This window comes from Eupeodes corollae, chromosome 3, assembly GCF_945859685.1.
Source record: "Eupeodes corollae chromosome 3, idEupCoro1.1, whole genome shotgun sequence".
Taxonomy (NCBI): Eukaryota; Metazoa; Arthropoda; class Insecta; order Diptera; family Syrphidae; genus Eupeodes; species Eupeodes corollae.
In genome coordinates, this window is record NC_079149.1 from 104,521,493 (window position 1) to 104,535,281 (window position 13,789).

Sequence of the window (13,789 nt, forward strand, 5' to 3'; positions counted from 1 at the left end):
TCAGAACAATGTCAGAAAAGTAATTTACCCTTCCAGGAATGAGCTGGAAATTAAAAGGAAATAAAAAGAGAATTTTTGAAAATATTTTAATTGTTAAGGAGGAAAAACAATATTTTTTATGTGTAGTAAAAAGTACTTTAGAATGAAAATATTCAAAGTGATGGTCTTAAAATGCACAGAATATAAATTACTTGCGTGAAAAACACACAAAAATTGCAATAAAAATATTGCATGTTAGTCATAATTGTATAATTTATGAGAATAAAAATCCAAACGCACAGTTCAACCACAAAGCTTGTATTTTTTTTTTTGAATACCTTCTTGAATCATAAACCTACCTCAATTTATATTTCCCTAATTTTTTTTAAACATAATAATTCCAAAGTAAAAAAAAAATATTCAAATTACTTTAATGAAATAGAAAAACTCATGGCCTGATGTGTGGCGTATAAAAATATGAAAAATTCATTATAAATTCAAGTATGTTTTTTATACGTACATCATGTTCGATGCATACATAATTTATTAAATGGTAGACTTGAATATAGCACATTTTTAGGTCGTTGATAACCGCAAATAGAATTCTAGCCAAATCCGGACACACATATCGTCTATCGTTGTTGTCGTCGCAGCCGTTTTATTTCGCATCGCCCACAAAAAAAAATAAAAAAGAAACTAAACCACACTACAAAAGTATCTAACTAGTGGCAAAAAAACTATAAAAGGCTTTGTTTAAATTAAGTTTGACCCTGACCAGCTGATTGTCTTAGAAAAGAAAACAAGATTATTGTATAAGTTGTTTGCAAAATTATATAAATACATAAGTATACATATGTACATATTTGTTTTCAAATGCAAAGCTATGAAAAAATAAATAATTGTATCTGTGGAAACTAAAACGATAGATAGAATTCTCTATACTCAAATAAGTGAATGAATATACAAAATTAAGACCGATGGACTTATTTGAACTATGAAACTGCTTATAAAATTCACAATTTGATTACATGTGAAACAGTTTCCATTAAGCTGAATTTTTTCATACAGTTTCCAAATTTTTCCATACAGATCTTTTTTGATATTACAAACACGAGAATTTGAAAGAAAAATAATTTGATTGTTTGTTTTGTGGATTTTTGCTAATGATTAGAAATTGGAAACGTTAACTTAGAACATTTCAAAAAGTTAAGCACAACTTTCTTGAAATAGTTTTTGATGCAATTTCTTCCTACACTGCTTCCTTCCACGTCTGAAAAACTTACTCAGTTATTATTGAATCATTTTCTGACTAACAGGATATCGAAAAATTTAAAATGTCTGTCACCACGGTGGATATACTTTCAAAAGTCATTTGTTAAATAAATTAAAATTTCACAAAAATAAAAAAAACAAGAAAAGTGTTTGTTTATTTTGTCGCATGTTACACTTTCTCTGAGAGAATTTTTCCCTCGTTTGAAAGGATTTATGTATATTTCGTGCTACAAAAGTAAGCAAACAGACATATTTATTTATATTGTTATATAAGTAATTTTAAAATTATGTCCAACAATATAACGGCTGTTTTTGTTTTGACAGCTGCATTTTTTTTTCAATAGATGCCTTTTGTTAAAATTATTTTTTTAAATCTAACAATCCCTTAAATCTATCAATTTGAACTCTAATTTTGTAACTATTTTTTAAGACAAAAAACACTTAAAATATGTAAGTATGGTTGGGCTTGCACAATTTATGTTTATTGCTTAATACAAATCTACATCAGTTACTTGATTTTCAGAATTGACATTAGAAAAATGTATAAGGGATGTGTTTCAAAATATTTACTTGTTATGGTGTTGCAACACTTTCATTCCTATGACATGACAGCATCTGAAGTATAATTCAGAGCCAGTTTTTGACATTTTTAATATGATAGAAATGTCAAAAGTGACATTTGACTCCCTTCTCAGCCTATACTCATCGGGTTCTGTAAATGAAAAAGTTGAATTTTATTTTCGAATTGTTTCAATAAAAATTTTGTGAACACAAAAAACATCAGTTGCATTATTCGTAATATACAAATTATTTCGAAGAGATACTTCGAATCTGTGACCAAACCAATTTATAAGTTGTAACTACGAACAGCACTTTTTGCAAACAAATTTTAACTTAGATATCTGCTTTTATAAAATCTAACATAGAATTGTTTAAGTACTTCACTTTGCAAGAAGCTCCTTTTTGCAACAAACTTTTAAGTTTCTATTTAAATTTAAAATCTGGAATATTACTCTTTTTTTAAGTTTATTATCGACGAATAGTTGAGCTGTAGGGATGAAATTAGCTATTGTAATATCTGGTTCTTGATATTCAAATGTAACTACCAAGTAATTTGATTATAAACTCAATTAACTAATATTCAAAAAGCATTTCATATAGAGGCCGCCAACGTAAAATGTGTTGTTTCAATAATATATTCAAATAGAAGTACTAAATCGCCTGACATCTGGTGATATTCATAAATTTTTTTGATCAAACGTTTCCCTTAAAGAAACCAAGATAACCAACAAACATCTGGTAGCTCAATTTATAGTACGACAGAAACGTCATATTGCCTGGAAAATCACATTGACATTTTTGCTGTGACAGCTATCAATGATTTCGTTAAAAGTCAATTTTTACGATCCAAAAAAATTAAGGATTTTTAAATTCGTTGTTCTCCTTTGTTTATTTTTTTAACACTGTTGAAAATTAATATTAGCATTTGCAGTTTGAAGTTTTGTTTCAGCTTGTAAGCAAACCAAAATGATAGCAATGTTTCCAATCTTCATATGGAGTTCCTTTGGTTCCAACATCATTATAGTTGTCATGAAATGTTTTATGTCCAACAAGCACATTTGTGGTTGTGTGCTTATGATAAAGCTTTAAAATAGACCTTATTTTCACGTATTCCCCAAAGAAAAGCGTTAAATCAGGCGCCCCTTTTTGAGGAACCTTTTCTTTGCCAAATTGCCACTATTTTCGTTGCTTGTATGGCACTTAACACACAAAAGTATTGTCAAAAATAAATGTGGTCCACATCAGTATGTTTCTACTTCGGCCGTTTAAAATTTTTAATCATAGCTCGACATAGCAATGCATTTAACGAAACGGTTCCAACAGCCTCATTTTCTTTGAAGTGATGTCCAGTAGTAGTACCCGTGGCATGATGGTTAGTGCGTTGGACTGTCAGGCAAGGGGTCTTGGGTTCAATCCCTGCCTGTGCCACCTTAATTTAAAAAAATTAATTTTCGCGGGTACTGCCTCTTGCGAGGAATTGACAAATCCTTCAAGAGTAATTCTTGTCATGAAAAAGTGCTTTCTCAAACTAGCCGTTCGGATTCGGCATAAAATTGTAGGTCCCCTCCATTCCTGACAACATTACTCGCACACAGGAATGGTTGGGAGTTGTAAGTCACTAGGCCCTGGTTCACAACGGACTGTTGCGCCACCCCATTTGATTTTTTTTTTTTTGATGTCCAATCACAACGCCCGCCATCCAAAAAAAAACTCAAACGATGACAAGTTAAGGCTTAAGAGTCTTATTCGCAAATTTGTTCATGTTCTTAATGCGACATTCTTATGAAAGTAGCCTCAAATAGGCCTCATTTTTGTGCATTTCAGAGACCCAATCAGCAAAAATACTACGTTGCTTTGAATATATGGCCTAGAGTTCTTATCTTAACTAAAATCGAAAAGCATTAAGGTAGAAACTTTGTGCAAATTAGGTTGTGATGTCGTTTGTAGAATGACTCATTCCAAAGATTGACGAGGATCGACGAAGCCTGGTTTTCGACAATATTTCGGGTAACAACAACAAAATTATCATTTCTACTACATACAGCAAAGTCTAAACGTCGAGTCAAAAATGCTTTAGTTTTGCAAACTGTGTTCAATATTTAGTAATAAAGTAGTTTTTACTTGTGAAATGGCATAAGATGTTAGTTTCGAAAATGATAGCGGTTTAAAATGCCATGGAAACTTTAAAAAAGTTATAGGATGCGAAATATAATTTTGGACATCAAACTCATATTTGAAAGTTCGATTTTTTTTAAATTCTTATTTTGAATCATTTGAGGCAAGATTTTTTAGAAATATACTAGATTTTCTAGAACAATAACACTTCAATTTCAATTGCTTAACCTCCTATTTAACTTGTATACACAGTGAAAATTCAAAATGGTTAAACTCTCATATTAAAAAACTTTTGAGTATAATTTTGAGTTTGATCAATAGATCAACATGATCAAAACTTCTCAAGCAACTAAAATCTCTATACAAAGGAAGCTAGATTTCTATAAGGATAAGAAATCAATTTTATTCAAATTTTGACCATTATATGTAAAGTAGTTTCTTACTTCAATTCATTTTTTTAAATTTGTTAAAATTGCATGGTCGAAACCATATTTTAAAAAGCTGGGTCTCTGAATGTTGTTATAGTCTATGAATCTCATATCTCAACAAATTGAACAACTTTTGGCTGTGAATATGTAATTTCAAGTGAATTCATATTAGGTAAAGGGGCTTCTGAACAAAATTCAAAAACCGGAGACCGGACACATATTATAACCCTCAGACCTTCGTTCGCTTTCAATTATTTCTTATATCTCCTTCCTCTGTGTGTAGTAGTCTAAAAATTGTTTATTTCTTTCATTTCCTTGGAGGCGAGAAAGAATACCTCATATAAATGCCAGCTAGCTATTCCCAAAAAAGTAAAAACAATCATCAATCTTGGTCGAGAATAGTGCAATTCAGCTCAACCAGACGTGACCCGAATTTATAGTCGTCGTAGAGTCGTCACATATACGACTACGAAACGGGTAGGCAAGGTATATCATGTATACAAAAAACTGCTCATATAAATTTTGAATATATGCCCAGAGCTCAGGTGTTTCCGCAATTTCTTCTCTCTACTGCAGAGACCTAAACTTTAACAAAAGCACGAACGAAGGTATGTCGTATGCAGATTCAAGAATACCCTTTAATTAAACCTAAACCACATGGAAACTTAATTTTACACATTCCGTAGCCTGACGTGTGCTGGGCTAACGATGCGATGTGGTGTCGACTGAAACATGTTGCAAATAATTCTGAAAACGACTTTTGAACAACAACAGAAAAAAGATGCAAACGTTGTTCTTTGTTATTGTTTTTTTCCTTTTATAGGTTGATACTTCAATTTTTACACGAGAACAACACCACATTTTAAAGTGGAACAAGCAAAAATTGTAAATTTCATTCCAGAGCACGGTTTTTCAAAAATTCTACCTCTGAAAGTTAAAAATAGAAACTAAAAATTAAATACCAATAAATGCCGACGACAATCTGTCTGATTTGGCAAATTTCCATCAAATATTTTGCTTTTGCAATAAATGAACGTACGTTTGCTAAAATTGAGTGCATTTGCACTTGAAAAAACATCCCCTTTTAGCCTGGCCTAGATTTTAGGCGTATGATAAATAAAATAGAAAAAAAAAACAAACAATACAAAGTAACTATAAAAATTTTGCATGACGTGCAATGTGCTCTGATGGGTGTACTACCAACCAACCGATAAAATGTTTAACAATTTTATGATACTTAGGGAGCTAATGGGAATTTCATAAAATGGCTGGTAAATTATCGAAGTGTTTTTTGTGAATATTAAGTTTTGAAATTTACTAAATTAGAAACTAAAGTTATTTTAAATAATTGAAATTTGTATGTTAAGAAATGGGAACAATTTTGATTCACGCAATTTTTCATTAAAATTCAACTAATTCTTAACTTTGCCTAAAAAATCATTCATAAATTAATGAATCAGTTCATTAAAAAACTTCAACTTTAACTTTAAGTTATTCAAAATATATGACTATTTTAAAGAAACAATTAAAGTGAAGTCGAACAATAACAATAAAATAATACATTAAGTCCATAAATTTGCTAATAAGGACTTGATCACATTTCTATTCAAATTTTATTTACATAATACTCATTTTCCTTTCAGTCAATTAATTCAAAGTCTACTTCCAAATTACAATATGAAGAAAAGTTTTTGGGATATTACTTTTTAAAATTTAATTTACTATTTAAATTTTTCCGATCAAAACTTGTGATGGTTCTCCATCTTAACTTTCTTCAATATTCAGTTTCATCAATTCAACAAAATTGAATTAAAAACGGTGAACCGATTATGCTAAAACAGGAAAAAGGCAAAACGGATTGCAAGAAACTTTTGTTCTTGCAACGATTCCGTTGTCTATATTAGGAAATATTAGAAATATAAAAACAATGTTGAAAATGGGTATTTATAAAAAGTGAAAAAAAACGTACAACGGATTGAACGTATTTTTTTAAACTGAACAATATTAAAAATAAAGTTCAAAACACATATTTTTAAAATTTGAGCAAATAGTTAAATCAAAGTGTGGTTTATAAATCAGCAACAAAATTAACTCAAAAAAGTATTATTCAAAACTGTGAATGTATTAAATTCGAACTTTATATAGAGCCAATTAAAGACTTCTAACTAATGAGAATTTTTAGAAACTAAGTAAGATACTAAAATGATTTAAACTGTATCTCAAATTGAAGGATTTGTGTGGTTTTCAAATTCAGTATACATTTTCTTATAAAGGAATACGCTGAGTTTTAACTTAGCCTCCAAAAACTGTTTTGTCCTGTCTTAAGCATTTTTAAAGGGGCATATTTTATCTGATCTTAGAGAAAAACTGAAAGGCAAGATTCGAATTTAGGACATTTTAATCCTTGAAAAATGTAATATCATCGACCAGTGAAATCATTCAACATTTCCTCGAGCCTATAAACATTAAAAAAACGGATTTGTTCCGTTTAATAGACATTGTTTATTAAAATAGTCGTTTTCTTATTCAAATTTTTTTACTGCGTTCATACAATTATTTGTCAATTCAACAAATTTGTTTCATTAAATTTTTAATTAATGCCAATTTAAGTAAAATATACTTAATACAAGTTGTTTACTGTTCTAAATTCCTATGACAGTTGTTTTGAAATATCAGACAAATTGTTTCCTCTTAATTTGTAATTACTGCCATTAGTTCGCTATACAGCTTTTAACTCTTTACCCCACGCTGCGCTATACTGCAGCCATAAACTCATACACACGTTTACCCTCCCTCCTTAGCAAGAAAAGTGAATGATGCACCTAGATTTTAAAAAATATTTCTAAATATATAAACCAGGACAATGACGTTGTCTATAAAAACGAGAGTTTGTTTATTTTTTTGTTGCTGTACGTTTGTTAATAAAAATAAAAGTCATTGTACCGTTTTACTTTAATCATAAAAAAGCATCTAAACGTAGGTTGGTAGGTATGGCTGTGTGTAAAATCAACAGAAGGTCGTTAAGTGATTTAATTAAAATAGTTAGTATTTTGTCACAGACTCAATGGCCGTGTGAGCATCAAGACAAAATTAAATAGATAGACAATAATACTAAATTATATAGCTGTGGTAGTAGTTGTAGTTTTTACTACTCGCACTCAAAGCAAAAGCTTTTAAATAGTTAAAGCAAACAAAAAGTGCATTTCATATTATTTTAAAAACAAACAGCTAAAAAATATTTTTCACGCAATTGAATCACTTTCAGTATTTTCTAGGGATAGGAAAAAAAGATGCGCCAGATTTTGTTGGTTTAGGGATTTTGTTTATTAAGAATCTTAACAATTTGTTTGCTAGTGTTTTTTATGTGCGGCTAAAGTACGAATCTCTGTACTTGACAGTACGACCGAAGTTGGGCTCGAGGGAACACTGATGAGCATTCCTAGAAGCGCGAGCATTACGGTTGAACTGTTTAAGGGGAGGAATGCAGTTGGCTATTTTACTAGAGTAAAACCCCTTAAAATAACGGTAAAAAAGAAAATTTACGGGGGACACATCTTAATTTAACGATACAAGACAGCATTGGGTTTTCTAAACATTAAATTCCACGCGGTTTTTTATTCCCCATCGTACAATGCTGTTAAGGTCCGAATTTAATGAGCTGATGATATTTTGTCGTTACAGTTCCACATCCGAAGAAGAGGGATGTGTCAGCGAAACAATGTATTGGATTTGAAGTTTGCAGACAGGAGATCATTAAAAAAATGAGAGTTTTGGAGAAAATACAGAGCCCTGGGGCACACCAGTATTTATTTTGTGGTTTTTAGACTTGAACCCATCCAATACTACTTGAACGATCCGAAAGATAATTACTTATCCAATGAAGAAGGCATTCATGAAAGCCGAAATCAAGCATTTTCGATAAGAGAGCCTGATGCCAAACCTTATCAAATGTCTTACTTTCTCCAAAACGATGTAAAGATTTGCTCCACTGTTCGGTGTGATGAACCATGAGATCACCAATGGACCTATTGCTTCGAAAGCCGTACTGACGATCATTAAGAAGCTTTTAATCTTCGAGAAATTTCTTGAGTTGATAATTAATCAGCGTTTGCATGACCTTGGGAAGGAGGGACGTAAGTGCAATCGTTCAGAATTAAGAGGAACAGGAGGAAGTAGGACAGTTGAAAAAGCTTACGCAGTGGTTTTGCCAGCTTTGAAGAATACCTCTTCAGAACAATAGCGGGCATACCATCCAGACCAGTGGATTTATGTATGTTAAGATCTTTTAGATCTCTCGCTATTGTACTCATTTTTAGGCTTCAATCAATTCGTAATAAAATGAATTATATAACTTAAGATAGTTCACATTTAAGATGACAAAATGGCAACCAATAAACAAAAGTGCTGCAACCACATTTTGAATAGCCTGATATTTGGGAAGATGTTACTTTTTGAAGCTTTCATGTTTTGACATTTAATAACAAATTTTCTGTAAAATTGAATAAATTAATAAAGACATTTTTCTCACTAAAACTTTATTATTAAATTGTGGTCAAACTTCGAGTAAAATATTAACACAAATTAAATGTTACGTTTTTAAAAGGATCTTAATTGTTTTTGAAGGTTCCAAAATCTAAATATGTATTACAAAAAAAATTATACAGAATTATTGCAGTGTCAATCAAAATGGCTGTCAGTTACATAAACTAAATATAATCAACTTATTCTATGGGTAATTGTTTACCCTAAGCTATTTTCAATTACCAATAATTTGTATTCGTATAAACTTCCGATAAATATCTGTAATATGTCGTTATCCAATCATCTCATAGAATTAAAGTGATCAACAATGTGTATGGAAACAATTATTACATGCGATGCTATAACACAACTCAAATTTAATTACAATTTACAATTTAAAACCTAACAACGTGCGTCTCATTATTGTTAGTATACGTAGATAGTATGTAATACAAAATAATTGCTCTGTCAACAACTGCAGTGTTATAATAATGTATCTGTGACTGAACTTGTAAATAAGAAGAGTTGAATTATTTGAAAAACAGAAAACACTGATTTGAACCTATATTCACATGGCAATGCATTTGTTTGCTTTGTGTTATTTATAATACAAGTAGATAAATAAAAGTTAGTATTTATTAAATGTTGTGTAGTGTGTTTTTGTGAAAACATTTAAGTTTTAATGACTGAAAACGATATCCATTTATCTAGAATTGCCAATAAAAAACAATATCGGTGACAGGATGCAGCCTTTATTGGCACCACTTTTTACTTTCAATCGATTGATTGCATTTCATTATATTGCTTTAAAAGTTATCTTTGCATTTGGGAAACATTATTATACTTTTACTGTCCTAGAGGTTGGCTTACAGACACAAAAATCAAATGCGAGAAGATTCAATACTTCCTATCCCAAATGACTTGAATTAAATGAAGTGAAAAAACAATTGTGTGTCACAAGGTGCCCTTTCTTTTTTTGTAGAATTAATAGTTTAATTTAAATTTAAACCATTCAAATGTTGATTTTCATTTCTTCTTATTACAGATCCAGCACTTGCAAGCCGCACTCTCACTCCCACTGCAATCAAATTGTATGGATTCTTTCAAAACAATGACAACGGAAGTAAAGTATTCAAAACATCAAAATATAACCTTATCATCAATTCAAATCAATTCATTCACCATTTAAATTCATCACATACAAAATAAATAAACCAAAACCAAAAGGTTCGCAAAGATAACATCTAACAATCTAAAAATTTATTCGGAAGTAAGCCTTTATGTGTGAATATATAGGCGCCTCTAAGCCCATATCCATTTCCATGTGATCAAAGGTTCGTTATTCATCGTAAAATACATAAAGTGTCAATTTAAAATGCGTTATCTCGCATAGAAAATAAAAATAATACCAAAGTTTACATATAGCTTTATGTATTTGTGTAAAGTGTTGTAAAAAATCAATATAAATTTAAAAAAATAACAAAAGAAAAATAAAACATTAATTTAAATAATACTCATTTAAATACGATAGACTATGGATGACACTCGGATAAATCTTCCACTCGTTAGTAAAGAAAATACAAATAGTGCAATGATTTTAGCAGCTGGTACGGTTAGCTTTCAAGCTACAACAAATTCAACACCCAATCAGCATAGTGTTATGGCAGCATCAGTGGCAAGAGTTCAAACTGAATTTGTTGGGAATAATTTAAAAAATGGACCCCTCAATCATGGGTAAGTTTTCTAAAAATGTATTTTGTTTTTTTATAAATGAGGAGTTTTGTACCTTTTTGCATATTTTGTACAATCATGAAAGCGTTTGGAATACTCAAGCACTGTTTTTTTATTTAATTTATTCCGGAGAAGCAAAACGAAAAACTTGTAATAATAACAGTAGTTTTTAAAAACTGCTCCGTCAGTGTGGTAAGTACCAACAAAAATGACGATCATTTTTAGAAAACCAGTACAAAAATAAAAATTATATAGTGGGCTCATAATCCTTTTGAATTTTAATTAGCGTTTAGCCAAACAGGGTGAAAACCCTACAATCTTCCAATTTTTAAACAATTTACTAACTGGCCCAAAGTGTTAGTTAGTTTTTTGGAAGAACAATCTGTAGTGCAGTAGAAATTCAAATGAATATCGAATACAACATCCGCAGCAGAATCACTAAGATTCTGATAAAGAGTAAAGTAAAATCCTGCTACGGATTGAGATTTGACTTTATTTCGAGTATCGAAATAAATTTAAATTGTTATATTTTAAGACGTAGATAAGTTTGATATAACTTTGAGGCTTGATGGGTATGTTCGTGGAGTAGTGTCCAGCATAAAAAATAATATGACGTCATTTTAACACTTAGATATTTTGAAAAATGTTTGCTAATTTTACTACTTGTGTGTTTTTTCAAGGTCTAAGAATCTACAAACGAACCTCTTTCCTTTAGTTCTTATTTCATTCAGCTTTAATTTACTAAATGGAAAATATGACAGCAAATTAGATTTAAAATATTTTGGTATTTTCTTAATATATCCTTGTTAATGTCCATTTTAACGGGCCTTATGCTAATATTTAATAGTATCAACTTTCAAATATAACAACCGGACTAAGAACTGTTGGAAACATCTATGTCGTTTTCAGTAAAATTTTGAATTATTTGTACAGAATTGATAAATTCTTCCAGTTATTTGTTTTTCTTATATTTGTTACAACATGTTTTTCAAAGTAACCAAAACTTCCCCTAGGTCAGAATGCGCTGTTAAGTTTTCGACTACTTTTTGACAAATATTGGACGGTATCTCATTTATAACTTAGCGAATGTTGGTTTTAAAGTGTTCAAGAGTTAAATCCCATTATCTTGGTGGCAAGTTGATGTCGCCCGACAAGAAATTACGCAGCCAGGAAATGTCTCTTGCAATAAATCCATATTCGCTCGAATTGTGTGGCGTGTTGCACAGTCTTATTGAAACCACACATTCTTCAAGTCGTATTTTTCAATAGCAGGCAAAAAAAAAGTCGTTTATCATGTTACCATAACGCTCTGGATTGACGGTGAAATTCGTTCCATGGTCGTTTTCGAAGAAGTAAGGTCCAATCACACCTCTGGACCAAACAGTGACTTTTTGTAGTTGTAATGGACACTTTTCGATTTATGGTGATTCTCAGGACCCCAAATACGACAATTTTGTTAATTAACATACCCACCGCCGCGCCGCCGCCGCCGGTCGTCCACCACCTGTTGTTCGAGCATCCATTCGACGTGTCTACGAGGTTGTGAATGGTCAGCTGGCTTCAGTTGTTGTGTGAGCTTGATTTTATATAGATGTAGATGTAGATCCAAATTCTAAATACGCCATAATATGCCATAGCACAGTCCTAATGCCTGAGAAAGACGAGGAATCGACACATTCAAGTCTTCGGCAACACTTTCATTTGCAGCAGCGATATTCTCAGTGGTACGAGCAAAACGATAATACACAGGCTTTACAATATCAGTAACCAATCTAGTGTCTTTAAATTTCTTTAAAATTTTGCCAATTGCTTGCGTAGTTGGACGATTATGTAAACCATAACCTCCTCTTAAAGTACGATATGTGGCTTTCAGCATCACCATTTTTATAGTAGGTTGGATCCGTTTCCGTCAATATTAAACTTTCAACTGGAAGAAAATTGATTAAACAACTTAGTTTGTCAGAAGTCGAGTTCCAGCCCTATACTTTTGAAACCGAATAAATTTATAACTCCTTATATTGTGATTCTGAATGTGAAATTGTAAATAATTCAAAAGAAAATAAGTGGAAAAGTTAAACAAAGCTTCAAGAATCATCCATAAACGTTTTATATATTTCTACCAAATGTTTGAGGAATACTTAAACATTTTTCAGAAAGCACAAAATTGTAAGATCATCTTTTAATTTGTACGGAGTCAATTTCCTCACAAATTCTAAACTTTAAGAATTTTTCTAATCGTAATATTAGTACTCGAATTTTACATTATCCTCTACCGCGAAATTGACAGTCTAGGGCGTTAATACTGCAGTACTAATATATTCCAATCAGTTTGGTAATTGCTGCTATGTTTTTCAGAGAGTAATAAGTGCATAGCCAGTAGCATTCCTCATCTTAAACAATTCAACCGTAATACCCGTACTGCTAGGAATGCTCATCAGTTTACCCAAGAGCCCAATTTTCAACGTACAGAGAGTACAGAGATTCTTTCTTTAGCAACACTACACGAATGTGGAATGCTTTACCAGGCTCAATATTTCCAACTCTTTACAATGTGCAGACATTCAAAACCAATGAGCATCGGTTTCTCCTTTTTAATCCTACCCTCTTTTTTTAATTGCTGGCATTGTGTTTAATCATTATAAGGACATTCTTAACCCTCTTAGTGCGCGCATAATATAAACAAAAATGTATTATTAATTTTTTTAAATTCTTTTTAATGTTTTTCATCTAAAATTTGGCCTTCTCTGCCACACTCAGTTTAAAATTTAATATTAAAATTAAAAACAGAAAAGTTTTAGACGTAATATTTTCTGGAAGTGGTTTCTTAAGTTCGATCGGGTACAAGTCGGAAACAAAAAAAATGTCTTTAAACATTTTTACTAGATGCACTCCATTACAAAAAAAAATATTTCTGAATTTGCGTGCTTGCTATTTTTAACTTCGACACAATTTTAGCAGAAAATTCTGTTACTCAAGTATATAGAATCTTATATCTTCTATCCTTCAGTTTTAAGGCGAATACATCCACAATGTATGCAGTAAATATTTGTGTATGCTAATTAAATTAATTAATTAATTTAAATCATTCAAATACTCTTATTCCATTGAATTTGTCGCTTCATTCAATTCACTCATAATACCTGTCTTTCTGTCAAAAAATGTTCATCTACGAAAAAAATGTT

General features: G+C 31.0%; 1 protein-coding gene across 4 annotated transcripts in view; it reads left to right on the forward strand.

Annotated features, from left to right (window-relative positions):
• Positions 1-13,789, forward strand: part of LOC129949708 (ATP-binding cassette sub-family G member 1) — a 73,606-nt gene that overhangs the window by 22,112 nt on the left and 37,705 nt on the right. For all 4 annotated transcript variants that reach the window (XM_056061332.1, XM_056061334.1, XM_056061333.1 and 1 more), the window contains one exon: positions 9,922-10,610. In XM_056061332.1, coding sequence (XP_055917307.1) covers positions 10,411-10,610 — 200 coding nt within the window. In that variant the 5' untranslated portion in view covers positions 9,922-10,410. The remainder of the gene's footprint in view (positions 1-9,921; positions 10,611-13,789) is intronic.